Source organism: Salvia hispanica, chromosome 3 (genome assembly GCF_023119035.1).
Source record: "Salvia hispanica cultivar TCC Black 2014 chromosome 3, UniMelb_Shisp_WGS_1.0, whole genome shotgun sequence".
NCBI classification, from domain to species: domain Eukaryota; kingdom Viridiplantae; phylum Streptophyta; class Magnoliopsida; order Lamiales; family Lamiaceae; genus Salvia; species Salvia hispanica.
In genome coordinates, this window is record NC_062967.1 from 43,577,362 (window position 1) to 43,590,854 (window position 13,493).

The 13,493-nt window shown below is 30.5% G+C and overlaps 1 protein-coding gene across 1 annotated transcript; it reads left to right on the forward strand.

Annotated features, from left to right (window-relative positions):
• Window positions 1–8,545: 8,545 nt before the first annotated feature.
• Window positions 8,546–9,775, forward strand: LOC125216000 (LOB domain-containing protein 1-like). The gene is made up of 2 exons (XM_048117594.1): window positions 8,546–8,757; window positions 9,420–9,775. The coding sequence occupies exons 1-2, from the start codon at window positions 8,557–8,559 to the stop codon at window positions 9,729–9,731; spliced, it is 513 nt and encodes a 170-aa protein (XP_047973551.1). The 5' UTR covers window positions 8,546–8,556; the 3' UTR covers window positions 9,732–9,775.
• Window positions 9,776–13,493: the final 3,718 nt, after the last annotated feature.

Genomic DNA, 13,493 nt, shown 5'->3' on the forward strand with positions numbered 1-13,493 from the left:
TTTGTTTATTAATATAGGACCGTGATAAGTTTGGAGTTCGTACAATATTAACCGTTTGCATTTGATCATATCTCTATTAATATAACTGTCATTATTTGAGGAAAATCACTATAAAAATCTGATGTGTGTACTAAAAAGGACTTTTAAACAATTCTAATTTTGATAATCTCATAAATTCAATTAATATCGTAATTAGTTAATGTATACTTTTGTGATTTTAACTAGAGTTAGTGGTATTGGTAAACGAGAATATAATGCTATATTAGACCATCTTCAACGGTACTGCAAAACTTAAAATGCAGTAGAATAATTCCTCCAACAGAATGCAAAACCAATCCTATTATAGGATTTTGAAGAAAAAAATATCTATGTTTAGATTTGCACTAAAACTATACCAATTTTTTTTTTTTTCTGATTTTGATAGTCCAAATCATTTTATTTTATCAAAATAGAAAAAGGAAAGAAAGAAGGGAAGGAAGAGAAGTAAAATTACAAAAGACATAGATAGAAAACTTACCGGAAGAGCGTTCCAGCGGCTGCTAGGAGAAGAAGATATGGAAATAACCTAATTTGATTTCTATTAATATTTGATTAGTAATTAATTAGCGGGCTTGGCCATTTTAATATAATACACATTTATTGATTAGTTAAAAATACTACCCACCATTTTTTTAAGTTAACAAATATAAATACTAATTAGTTATGCCTATTAATATTGAATAGTTATGCTTTAGTAAATTACATAATTTGGTAGCTTTTAATTTTTAATATTAACAATTGGTTTATTTTAGTCTAAGAATTGACAAAAACTCTTTAAGTATTATGCCTTATTCCTAATATCAAACTGAATATACTAACGATATCTGATTTATATATTTGTGATATCTTTAAATGAATTTTAATAATAAATTTTAGTTATTTATATGTACCTTGTAATATATTTGTAGTATTTTTATTGCATTTAAATTTTCTAAATTATATAATTATTTTTTATTTAAGAAATAATAGATTTCATATATAGTTATATTAATTACTCTTAACATATTATTTAATATAATTTAAGTTATTGACAAAGCGTCCTGCGGTTAGTGTGTAATTTAGATAAAATATATAGGTATGATTGAAAAGTATAAAATAAAAGTGAGTGGGGAATATTCTTTTGGGTTTGAGTTTAGTGTAAATGGTTGGAGTAAAATCAATATTTAGTGTGAGATTTACATTAAAATGGGTTTGAGTTTAGTGGAATGGCTACATTAAAATGGGTTTGAGTTTAGTGGAATGATTGGAGATGATCTTAGTCATATAAACATTAAACTGAAATAACCCCTGACAAAACATAAAATTTAAATCTAGGGCCTTATGGAATATACTTGCGCCCAAAACTATCAGATGGATCAATTTGATAATCACGTAAACCAGCCTCAAAACGGATATCGGGTATTGGATATCCGATATCCAAACCCGAAAAAGTCGGATAATTGGATATCCGAAACCCGATTTTTCGGGTATCGGATCGGGATCGGGTAGTGAGAATTTTGGATTATCAGGTATCGGGTTATACCCGAATTATTCGATTTATTTTCTAAAATTAATAAATTATATTTTTTATTATAATTAAATGTAATTTAATTTCTTAACTATAATTTAATTAATACTTATAAGATGTGTAATTTAATTTTTTAATTACATTTTAATTTCATTGACTTGTGATATTTATAATTTTGAATTTTTTTATGATATTAATTATTGTTAGATCTTGATTCTTATAAATTATTGAATTGTGATATTTATAAAGGATAAATGTTTGAACTTATGAATTTTGATGGTTATTGACTTATTGTGGATGAATGAAAGATGTTAATATGTATAATTTATGAATTTTGTATTTTTCAAAGTTTGTAGTTATTTTCTTTGAAATTCGAACTAATATAAGAATTTTGTATTCCTAAAAGTTTGTAGTTATTTTCACTAATATAAGAATTTTTGTATTCCTAAAAGTTTGTAGTTATTTTCTCTTATTATAAGAATTTTGTATTTTTAAAAAGTTTGTGATTATTTTTATTTGAATATTAGTACTTCAACTTTGTATTAAATTTGAATTAAATAATATTAAATAAATTCTAAAAGTTTGTAGTTAATTTAAAAAAAAAATCAAAATCACAATTGGGACTGGATATCCGAGTCGGGTATCCGGGTACCCGAAATCAAATTCGGGTCGGGTATCGGGTATTGAATTTTAGGAATTTTGGGATCGGGTATCTGAATATTTCGGATCGAATATCCGCGGGTACCCAATTTGACAGGCCTAAGCATGTTGACGACATGAGAAACAAAAGGTCCACTAACTAATTAAGTACTTTGATTAGCCTTCAGATTTAAACAAAAATTAAATCTATTTTCAGAATTTTCATTCTTTCCTTATATATAATATTATACAACAAATAATTATGTTATTTACACATTTTCCGACTTTCTAATATGCAATGATAAGATACGGAGTAGTAAATTGCTGTAATTTCTTTTCAAGATTAATTATGCATGTCCATACAATCTAATTAAGTTAGTGGTTGGAATTAATTCTTGATTCTTATCTAAAAGGGTATTTTCACTAATCATGATTGTATAATAGATTGATGATGGCATACATGATATCACTGCCCATGAATTTGGGAATTCTACGTCAATTTAGTTAGTGGAAATACATTACTATAAGTCCCATTTAACTGTGTTAGAGATGACTAAGAATACATGTGTCGTATTCAAACAAGGACTTATTTTTCTTTTCATTACAAGAATTCATCCCCAATTTAATTAGACTCAATCCCTGGCCCCATCTATTATTCAACACTACACTTTCAACACTAATCATGACTACTAAACCTTTTTTAGCTTAATTTATGTACGTACTAAATTAAATTGAAAATGTCACCTCATCCTTTAATTAGACTAGTTGTAAAATGGGTACTCTAAGTTGATTAAAATTAATATGTTACCATCACTACTTGTTTCTCGTATGTGGATTCATTTTATATTGCATTGTCAAATTTGAATGAGTTGAAATTAATATGAATCGAACTAACTATAGAATAGTTAAGTAAAACATTTGTTTTATCCATTTGTACTTATTGAGCCCATAAGGTTGTTGAGTTTATATAACTAGTTGAACTTGAACAAACTTTCAAGCGATATGATTAACTGATTGCACGACTATATTTTCTTCACTAATAAAAGAATTTAAGAAAGTTTGGTTGGATATATAAAATAAAAAAACTTGTGGATATGGATTGGAGGGGCCGACAGAATGTTTATTTATACCATATTATTTAATCCGAATCTATGGCTATTTCCATATCTTGCCAAAGTCAGCTCTAAGCTACTAATTCCTTTATTATATACATAAATCATAATTGTAAATATCCATCTTTTCTATATATGTGGATGTGACTATTGTATAAGAATAAACTTTATCTAGAACTCTTCGCCAAATGGTAGATGTGAATATTTCTACTCATCATGATAAAATTTGTATAGAAAAATGCGTACATGAAAGTGATCAATTCCTTAGTCTGAAAACGTTGTACAAAAGATCAATGAAAATGTAGTAGGGACTTGGGAAAGTGGAATCCAACCTTAAAGTATGTATATAACACGGTTTAGTTCACAGTTTCAAGCGTTCACATTATCATCCAACACTAAAATCCTTAATATATATGTTTGTATATTCCTGTCTATTGAAAAGACCAAAGTCATGTAAACAATATATATGTGATATGTCACTCTCACAATCAATAGTTCAATACCTTTTTTCGTTTTCTTTAGTTCAGTTAAAGTGTCCCAATATTTTAGGTATCTCATTTATAATGCAATTATATATCAAAATGAACCCTTGTTAATTAGCATCAAAATTAAACAAAGACACCAGAAGTATAAATTGTATAAATTGCAATTGACGTAATTAGTTTCAAGTTTATCATTCAATTTGGACAAATTGAGGAAGTTTCAATCTGAAATTTTCACCATACATGTTTTATAATTGGGCCTACTTTAGGAATGCTTGCAGAATATAATGTCATATAATATATAATTATGATATAAATGGTACGGCAATGTTGAAAACTATACATAAATATACAAGTTTTTTTTTTTAATATTAGAAATGAATGCCCCACGTTGTTTGAAATAATGCGCCAATCGTAGAACAATTTATTTTATTTTAACGCAAAATATGACTAATATAGCAAGTGAGAGATAGCATATGCATATGTGGGAGACCCTACACGGTATTTGTTATGATAATTAAGTCATTCAACAAACCTAGATATAGAATATTTAGATCAACATCAAGACTTTCCTAATTACTCCTATAGAATATTTTGAGAATGAAAAATTCATCGCTTGGAATATGTAGTACTCCGTAAATATTACATTGTACTTACTCCCTCCGTCCGCATATAGGAATCTCATTTTTCCATTTTAGTCCATCCGCGAATAGGAGTCCTAGTTCACTTTTACCATAAATGGTAAATAGGGTCTCACCTTCCACTAACTATCCACTCACATTTTATTTAAAACTTATATATATAAGTGAGACTTCTATTCCACTAACTTTTTTCCGCCCACTTTGCTTAACATTTCTTAAAACTCGTGCTGTCATAAATGAGACTCCTAATGGCGGACGAATGGAGTATTATTTTTTATAGATGTAAAGTAATCTATCCTAATGACGGACGAATGAAGTATTATTTTTTATAGATGTAAAGTAATCTAACCCAAAAAATTGAGTAAAGGATCTCATAAAAACAATACAGCAACAATACGGTAAGAACTCAACAAGAGAAAAAATGTAAGCAACATTATCATGGGCATCCACAATATTCCAAGCACGCCAATAGAAGATGCAAAATTAAACTAGCAAGAAATAACAAAGACCAACAAGAGGAACCAACCACTCACATATCCAAGAAATTAAAAAATTAAAAGAGGCTCATCCAAGGTAAGAATATCCACAGCGTCAGACAAATCCCCCTAGCAAAATCATACAAACATACCAACCTCTTGCACTCACTCTAACATAGGTCATTTGTTGTTATGATCGTCGACTGCATATTAGTTTATTGTTCACTACTTTAGACTAAATTTGCATGGATTTGTTATTTGAGTCACTCTCAAAAGGTCTCAAACTAATTAGACTTGGGAAATACTTATTTATTGTTTCCAATTGTCTGTTTTCTTCGATATGGTATGGAATTGCACCCAACAAACCTCTCATCAAATCGAGACCATACCGAGTATTTCTTATGCAATAAAATCGACTTCGGGTAATTCACCTTAATGCATCTTCTAGATATTTCTTGGATTTCATTGTTGAAGCAGTTAATACTAGTGATTTGGTTCTATATACTTGTTCTAGACCCATCATTCATATTATGGAAATCTTCAATGACTTCTAACCTTGTGACAGGATTTGCAGATTTTCTTCCACAATAATTTTCTCCCCAACACCAACACCCACTCGTACCCATGCCGTCTTGGTTACCTCCCTTTTCACCATCGCTTTTCCACATAATAATCGTTTTTGCAGTTGTATAATGCACCCAACCATCCTCGTCCATAAAAATTAGTTTTCTTTTATTGATGGTATGTTATCATTCTAACAAGATGATTCATATTTTTTACTAATAATATTTAAAATGTTTTTCTTTTAATACTAGTTTCTTTTCCTTGACCATTTTGCAATAAAATATACTTCCTCGGGACGATGTTTAATAAATGTCTCATTTCATTTTTATCATTTTTAGTAGTAAAAAATATATTCCACAAACTTATTCTCATTCATATTTTATACAGGACACTGGACACTTAGTAAGGCCCGAGGGGAGTATATTGTCAATTAACAAGACTATTAATATTAGATGAGAAGTATCAATTAGGGCTGGCAATTTTTTACACGACACGATAACACGACACGAACCGGCACGAAATTAATGGGTTTGGGTCAGAGCTTATCGTGTTCGTGTCCTTATCGGGTCGACCCATTAAGGACACGAAAATTTCGTGTCGTGTTCGTGTCGGGTTCGTGTTATCCGTTAACAATGCGTGTTCGTGTCGTGTTCGTGTCGTGTTCGTGTTATCCGTTAACACATAATATTTTAATATTATTATTCTTATTAACACATAATATTTTAATATTATTATTCTTATTATTTTCATTTTTCAGTACTTATTTTCGTGTCATTAATGGGTTCGTGTCGTGTTCGTGTCGTGTTGACCCGAAACGGTTCGTGTCGTTAATGGGTTCGTGTCGTGTTCGTGTCGTGTTCGTGTCTGAGGGTAGCGGGTCGTGTTCGTGTTCGTGTTTGAGGTTTTCTTAACGGGTCGTGTTCGTGTTTGTTGTTATCGTGTTCGTGTCGTTATCGTGTCGATACGATAACGACGACCGACACGCACGATTTGCCACCCCTAGTATCAATAGTGCTAATTTTTTTGTTGATGCGCAACAAATATCATCATACATTCATACTACTACTTAACCAATCTATCTGGAAACATTTTCCTTCGTGCTTAGCTAAGGAGTGAATAATCATAAATTCACAACACTGGTTTACTCAAATTTATTAGGTTTGCAGTTTGGTAACACTTGTCTAATTTGATGTTGACTATGATTAATGCATCCTTGCGTGGCTTCCTAAAGTCGGGCCTTGTCATGAAGTTTAGGAAACCGTCTTTTGAATTTGGCTACTCACCAATATTTATTTCATTTTGGTTTCGGAATAATTGCTGTTCTATTTACTCAGTTCAATTATTTGTCGTCACTTAAAATAACATTTCTAATTTTCATATTTAAAGGAAATTATGTATGGTTGGGCAAATGGAAAATACAAATATTCTGCTAGTTAAACGACGTCCTTTAATACATCCTCCTTAATTTTTATACATGCACACGTCATGTAATAAATCTGGACAAGTAGCATGTCGGAATTTTCATGAGACGATTAGGATAAACGTTAAAGTTAAGATTAAATAAAAGTTGTAGGATTGACAAAAAATGGTTCTTTTTTCAAATTTTCCTATTGTTGCCTTCTTTTATAACAACCATAAATAATGCATCCAAATTCACTTTTAGTTAATCTTAACAAAACATTTAATTTACTATCCAAGCGAAGGGAAGATAGATCACACCCACATTAGTCAAGTTACATGCACTTTTTCTCCTTGTGTGTCAATTCTTGTTAGGCGCAGACTCAAGAAAAATATTTAATAAAAAGAAAAAGAAGAAAAGTAAATTATCATAAAACTCACCTTACCAACTGTAATTGACACTATTTTCAAAATTAAGAAGAAAATTAACACAAGTAATGCATTGAAATAAAAATTTGACAAGATATTTTTTCAATCTTCAACGACTTCAAACGTGAGTCGCATTCTCGCCGGGCACAAACCTCAGCGGTTTCTTATCTACCTAATTGGACACAGACACGTAACCTAGGCCACGTGGCATTCTAGTCTTGAATTAAAAAAGGCAATTTATGTACATTTTCTTCCATCAATATTATCCTTCAACTCCCTTTGTCCATAAAATATTGTCCAAATTTAACTCTGATGCAAATTTTAAGAAATGTGAAGAAAAGTGAATTAAAAAAGTTAGTAAAATGAGGATCACATATTTATATATTAGTTTTATAATAGAATGTGAGTGTAAAAAGTTAGTGGAAAGTATGATTCATTTACCATTTTTTTTTCTCTAAAGAAGCAAAGTGAACAACTTTTTACGAACGAACCAAAATGGTAAAATTGGACAACATTTCATGAACGGAGGGAGTATAATTTTCGTATATTTAATAGTAAGATAAAAATTGTTCTGATATATTATAGATTTTAATCAATAATTTATCGTTGAAACTATATGTTTAAATATTTTTGTTCATCGTAATTATAGAATACTCAATCTTAATATATACTCCGATAGTATGACACGGCTAGTATATTAATACTCAATTTTAATACTATATATGTAGTGTTGAATATAAAGAAACATGACATTGATATGTAAGTTATGTCATATGGCACATTTTAAAGATTTATTTTATGCAATAAAGGAAAATTAGGAAATCATTTACTAATAGTGGGAATAATCAACGGTATTATTATTGTAATGTTGTGGATACTATGTATATAATGAACTCGATTCGTGTAATGTTATAGTTTTTTTTTTAATCTTTAATACCACTTGTCATATTCAATAACAATTGCCAATCCTAAAATATTTTAAAATACACATATAACTCTCAAATATTATACTCGTTTACTCTATTCCACCATAAATGAGACGCATTCTTTAATATACTCGTATTAAGCATAATTATACCCTTAACTTAATAGTCATACGTCATCCGAGTGGCTTAATGACGTGTACACGCACATCAAATTAGAATCTTGATTTGAGCTCATAACTCAAAAAAGTGGACAAGTCAAACCCCACCCTTATATTGGATAGTATAAATAGCTCAAACTACAGCACCATTAAACTCCAAATCAAAAACACATTCATACATAATAATGGGATACAGCACGAGCTCCTCCTCTTCGCCGCCCTCCTCTCCTCCGGCCATTCTCACCCCCTGCGCCGCCTGCAAGATCCTCCGCCGCCGCTGCGTCGACAAATGCGTCTTGGCCCCTTACTTCCCACCCACCGACCCCCTCAAATTCACCATTGCTCACCGCGTCTTTGGCGCTAGTAACATTATCAAGTTCTTGCAGGTAATTTCATATATCTTTCTCACATTTAAATCTAATCATATTTACTTTACTTGTCTTTTATTTTCCATTTCATTAATTTATCTCAAATCGTGATGGACAAACCAATTTCTACCATGACGTCGCTATAATTAATTATATATTAATAATCATTGTGCATGTTTTTGTTTTTCACAACATATAAGGTAGTGTGAAATTACCTTTTTGGTGGCTGAAAATACTGAAATGGGTTTATATTCTAAAATATGTAAGTGGGAAATTTTCCATGATCCACTAATTATTGGAGTCCTTTTTTACTACATATTTCCACCAAAAATCAAGAAAAAGGGGGGTTTTGTAGTTGATTTTTCTAATTCTAGTTTTCTTTCTTCTTCACTTAATTTCTTGTTTATACTATATGCCATCTAGACTTAAATATATTGACCACTCACAAACTGAAAATGACATTTATTAAGGTCAATTGGTTTAGGCGCCTACTCAATATGAAATTAAACTACGTGAAAATATCACTAATCATCTACAGTTTATAACTAACACAATTATCCTCAGGTACAAGTTTTAGCTTTAATGATTGCAAGAATCAATATTAATTTATACACTAAATTAAAACTAGCACTAACTTCATTCTTTGAAATTAATAAAAAAAATTACTTTGAAAAATTCAGGAGCTGCCTGAGGATCAAAGAGCAGATGCTGTGAGCAGCATGGTTTATGAGGCAAATGCTCGGCTGAGGGATCCGGTGTACGGGTGCGCGGGTGCAATTTGCCAGCTGCAAAAGCAGATCAGTGAGCTTCAAGCCGAAGTAGCCAAAGCTCAAGCTGAAATCGTCAACATGCAATGCCAGAATTCCAACTTGTTCGACCTCATTTGCAAGCAAATGTCGCCTGAGGAAAATATGCTTCCGTTCTATGATAGTCCGGTTTTCATTTTTGATGACAGTGTTTCGGGGATGGCTTCGGATCCTCTCTTGACGTGATACTTCATCGATCAATTTAGTTAAGGATAATTTTAATTTTAACATATATATACTTCATAAAAATAAATGGGGGGAAGGGGGGTTCTTAAATTTAGTTATTTTACTAATATATTTGAGGTTATGGGGTAGTTTGATAATCATAGAAATGTAGTACTATCACAATGTGAATTTCTCCAACTTTTCCAAAGGAAAAGAAGTGAATCAAGAAAAGTTGCTATTACTTTAAAAAAGGAATCGCCTTATTAGATCTTTGTATGTATAAAGTCTTGTATTTGGCATCTTTTGGTGACCTAATGCTTTCATATTTGATGATGATAAGTATTTTTTTTTATTTAGAGAAAAAGAAGAAGTATTCATTCATTACCATACATATGTATGAGTATCCAAGAGATCAGATCATGGGACTAAAAGAAATAATCAAGAACCTGTCTACCAATGACAAGACAAGAGTGAAAAATAGATGGAGAAGAGATGCCATGATGGAACAATGCAAGTTTAATTATAAGACATGAAATTCATTAGATAAGGTTGCACATGCAAGAAATGTCCTTTTTCATGTTTTGGAAACTCAAAAAACCTTGAAATTATATGCATTAAATAGAGAAAAATTATCATTGGGGATGGGCTGGTGATGAAGTGGTGGTTGAATATCATGACTTCAAATCCCACTACAAAATCGGTCTACCATAATATTCAATTCATATTCTGAATCAAATGTGTGAGAAAAAGGAATTGTGTAAGAGATTTTATTACAAATTCCAAATAGGATATGAAGTAAACTTAACAAGTTTGTTTTGATTGGATGCTGAGTTCAAGTGATACTAATCACATGTTTGGAGATGTTGTAGCATTCGACAATACGAACGCAACAAACATGTATACGAATTTGTTGACATATTTTTGGTTGTGTATTAGTATTACGCACATATTGAATTGGCATTCGTCTTTTTATTTATTTGTCGATTTATTCACATGGTTTTTAATACATTTATAGCATTACGTATTAATATTTTGATTGATGTTCATGTTGAATGTTTTATTCAACAAGTATTATGTGGTGTTTGGTCTATTTACTGCTAAGCATAATCATGGTTGCCCTGTAACGTCTATAGATGAATTTGTATCTAATGAGAATGTACACTCATTTTCATGGTTATTCGATTATTTGTTGAATGCATGAGTGTCGCACCAAAGTTAATTGAAAGACTGGGGAAGGAAACTTGTAATCGAAAGAGTTTTGATTGTTTGGTACCAGACATTGTTGGTGCATATGGCACATGATGATGAGTAAACTTTTTAAGAATGTCTCAAAAACAGTTCTGGAAAATGAAGATTTTAAGAAGGATTTGAAATCTTTGTGTCTATTCAGATTTGTAACACTATCAACCATCGTCTTGGCAGCAATTATAACGTCGTTAACGAACTTTATTTCAGTGCTTTGTGATATTCCTTCACCACCATCATTTCTATTCTCCTTAACCTCCTTAACCTTAATTACCAACACTCTCAATCGTTTTGTCATTAGGAGTGTCGGTCATTTTTACTATAAATGATAGGTAGACCTCAATTTCCTATAACTCATTCCACTCACATTCCATTATAAAATTAACATAAAAAAATAGACTCCACATTCCACTATCTTTTCTCGTCCACTTTACTTTACATTTCTTAAAACTCGTGTCAAACTCAAATGAGACTCCTAATGACGAACAAAGAGAGAAATAATCTTACACATCATTTATAATGTGGATCCTACAATCCACTAACACTATACCCTTCCACTATATTTTTCATCTCTCTTTCATTTCCCGTATCTCTTTCTTATTTTATCAATTGCACATTAAATTAAAATCTATGTTATCTACAAGTTTGTCTATTTTTTGAGGATGGAGTATTATTCACAACTCAAACAAATATAATTTCACTAAAATTCACATTTCCAAATTTGTTTGATTTCATGAGCAAGCAACGAATGTCAATGTCAGTATATTTAAATCAAGCATATTTAAATCAAGCAACCACTAGATAGCTTATCAAATATTCCAGAACCGACAACATATGAGAACCAAAAAAGAAGACCAAGTGTGATATGCCTTTAATTTTCGAATTCTGTAACAGACAATTAATATGCATTTTTAATTTTACCGACATCAGTTCGTTCAGAAAATCAATAAACAAAGAAACCGTGCATTTATATTTTGAACATGCCTAATTCAGAAACAAAAGTATAACAAAACATATTTGTATCGGAAACTTCATTGAGTTAACATTAATTGAAGCGGAATTATATAATTTCCTTTCAATTAATCTTAACTTAATTAGGGAGTCTCGTGTTGCATGGGAAAATTTATCAATTTGAGTCAGTTGACCAATAATTTTTGGATAATCTACAATGGTCATAAATAGAGCCATTATTGTAATGCCACAGCCACATAAATCTAAACTAAATGAATGAGTAATTGATTTTTATGCTGAATACTACAATTTCTATATAACAATAATATATTACATATATTGACAATAATGGGTTTATGACCTTCTAGATTATGCAAAGATTAATGGTCAAATTGAGTATACTATAACTTGGACATACGACTGTCTAATTAAGTCAAGATAAATTGAATTTGAAAGAGAGATCAATTACAAAACCGGAGTTTACGAAAAAGATAAAGTCACTCATGATTACATTTCTTGATTTTTCACTAGTCAAGATATTGTTGTAAACGACTTAGTTTGCTCAATGAGAATTCGGTTAATTTGTGTCTCACACATGTTGGCTACAAAGAATTTGGACTGCACACACATTTACACTTTTATGTCAAAATTAAATGCAAAAGTCTTATATGTATGTGTGAATTCATAATAATATCACATTTAAAGACCATCGCATGTCGTTTTTTCGGTTTAAATATGTCGGCCTACCGCTTAGATAAGAGATGAAGATTATCGAAGCTTTTATTTTGGTTAGTTTTGGTATTAACAATAAATTTAATATTGTGGAAAAGTAAAATTATAAAAGAAACAAAAAACTTTATAGCATATTGTATTCGACTTGAATGATTTTTTCCGATGGTTACACCACCTTTTATAAGCTCTAATTCTAACTATTCACGAAAAATATATTTAATTTAGCAAGTACTCCTATCTATTTTGTATTTGATTTTTCATAATCTTCAATTGCAGATCGGCCGCAATGGGCGCTGATCAATAAGGCAGCCAATCAACGCCTTATTGTGAATGCTTTTACTTTACTCTATTCGCTTTAACCTTTAACATATCAATTGTATAAATCTCATGCTCTAAATAAATGTCCCAACTACCTTGAGATGGATGGAGTAATATTTTTTAAATTTATTAGTATAGCCTTATTTAATTCATCGTCAAAATATAATTTGGATTTATACGGATTTTATTTATTGTACGGAGATAATTGGTTTTTAAATGTTAAATTTCAATATGTCTCTGTATAGTAGTAATTCGGAAAGAGTGAGAGTATGGAACATACATATTAATAGATTATCCTTATAAATAACATGTGATTAGACACTTATAATATCTTATAGCATAATATACTAGTTCAATGAAGTCAAAAACATATACACACCTAACAGAAGAAAAAAGAAAATTTTTGTTATGTAGTGAGTCTAATGACGACTTTATAATTTCTTAGGCGAGGGAATATTAGTGAAATAAGAAGTCAAAATTAAGTAAGAGGTTATCAAATCATACAACTCTATTATTGGCATTTTATTCAACTCAAAT

Excerpts from the sequence above, each read along its gene's own strand:
- LOC125216000 (XM_048117594.1), top strand. The coding sequence starts at position 8,557 with ATGGGATACAGCACGAGCTCCTCCTCTTCGCCGCCCTCCTCTCCTCCG. Across the intron at positions 8,758-9,419 it reads ACATTATCAAGTTCTTGCAG|GAGCTGCCTGAGGATCAAAG; the intron begins GTAATTTCATAT and ends TGAAAAATTCAG.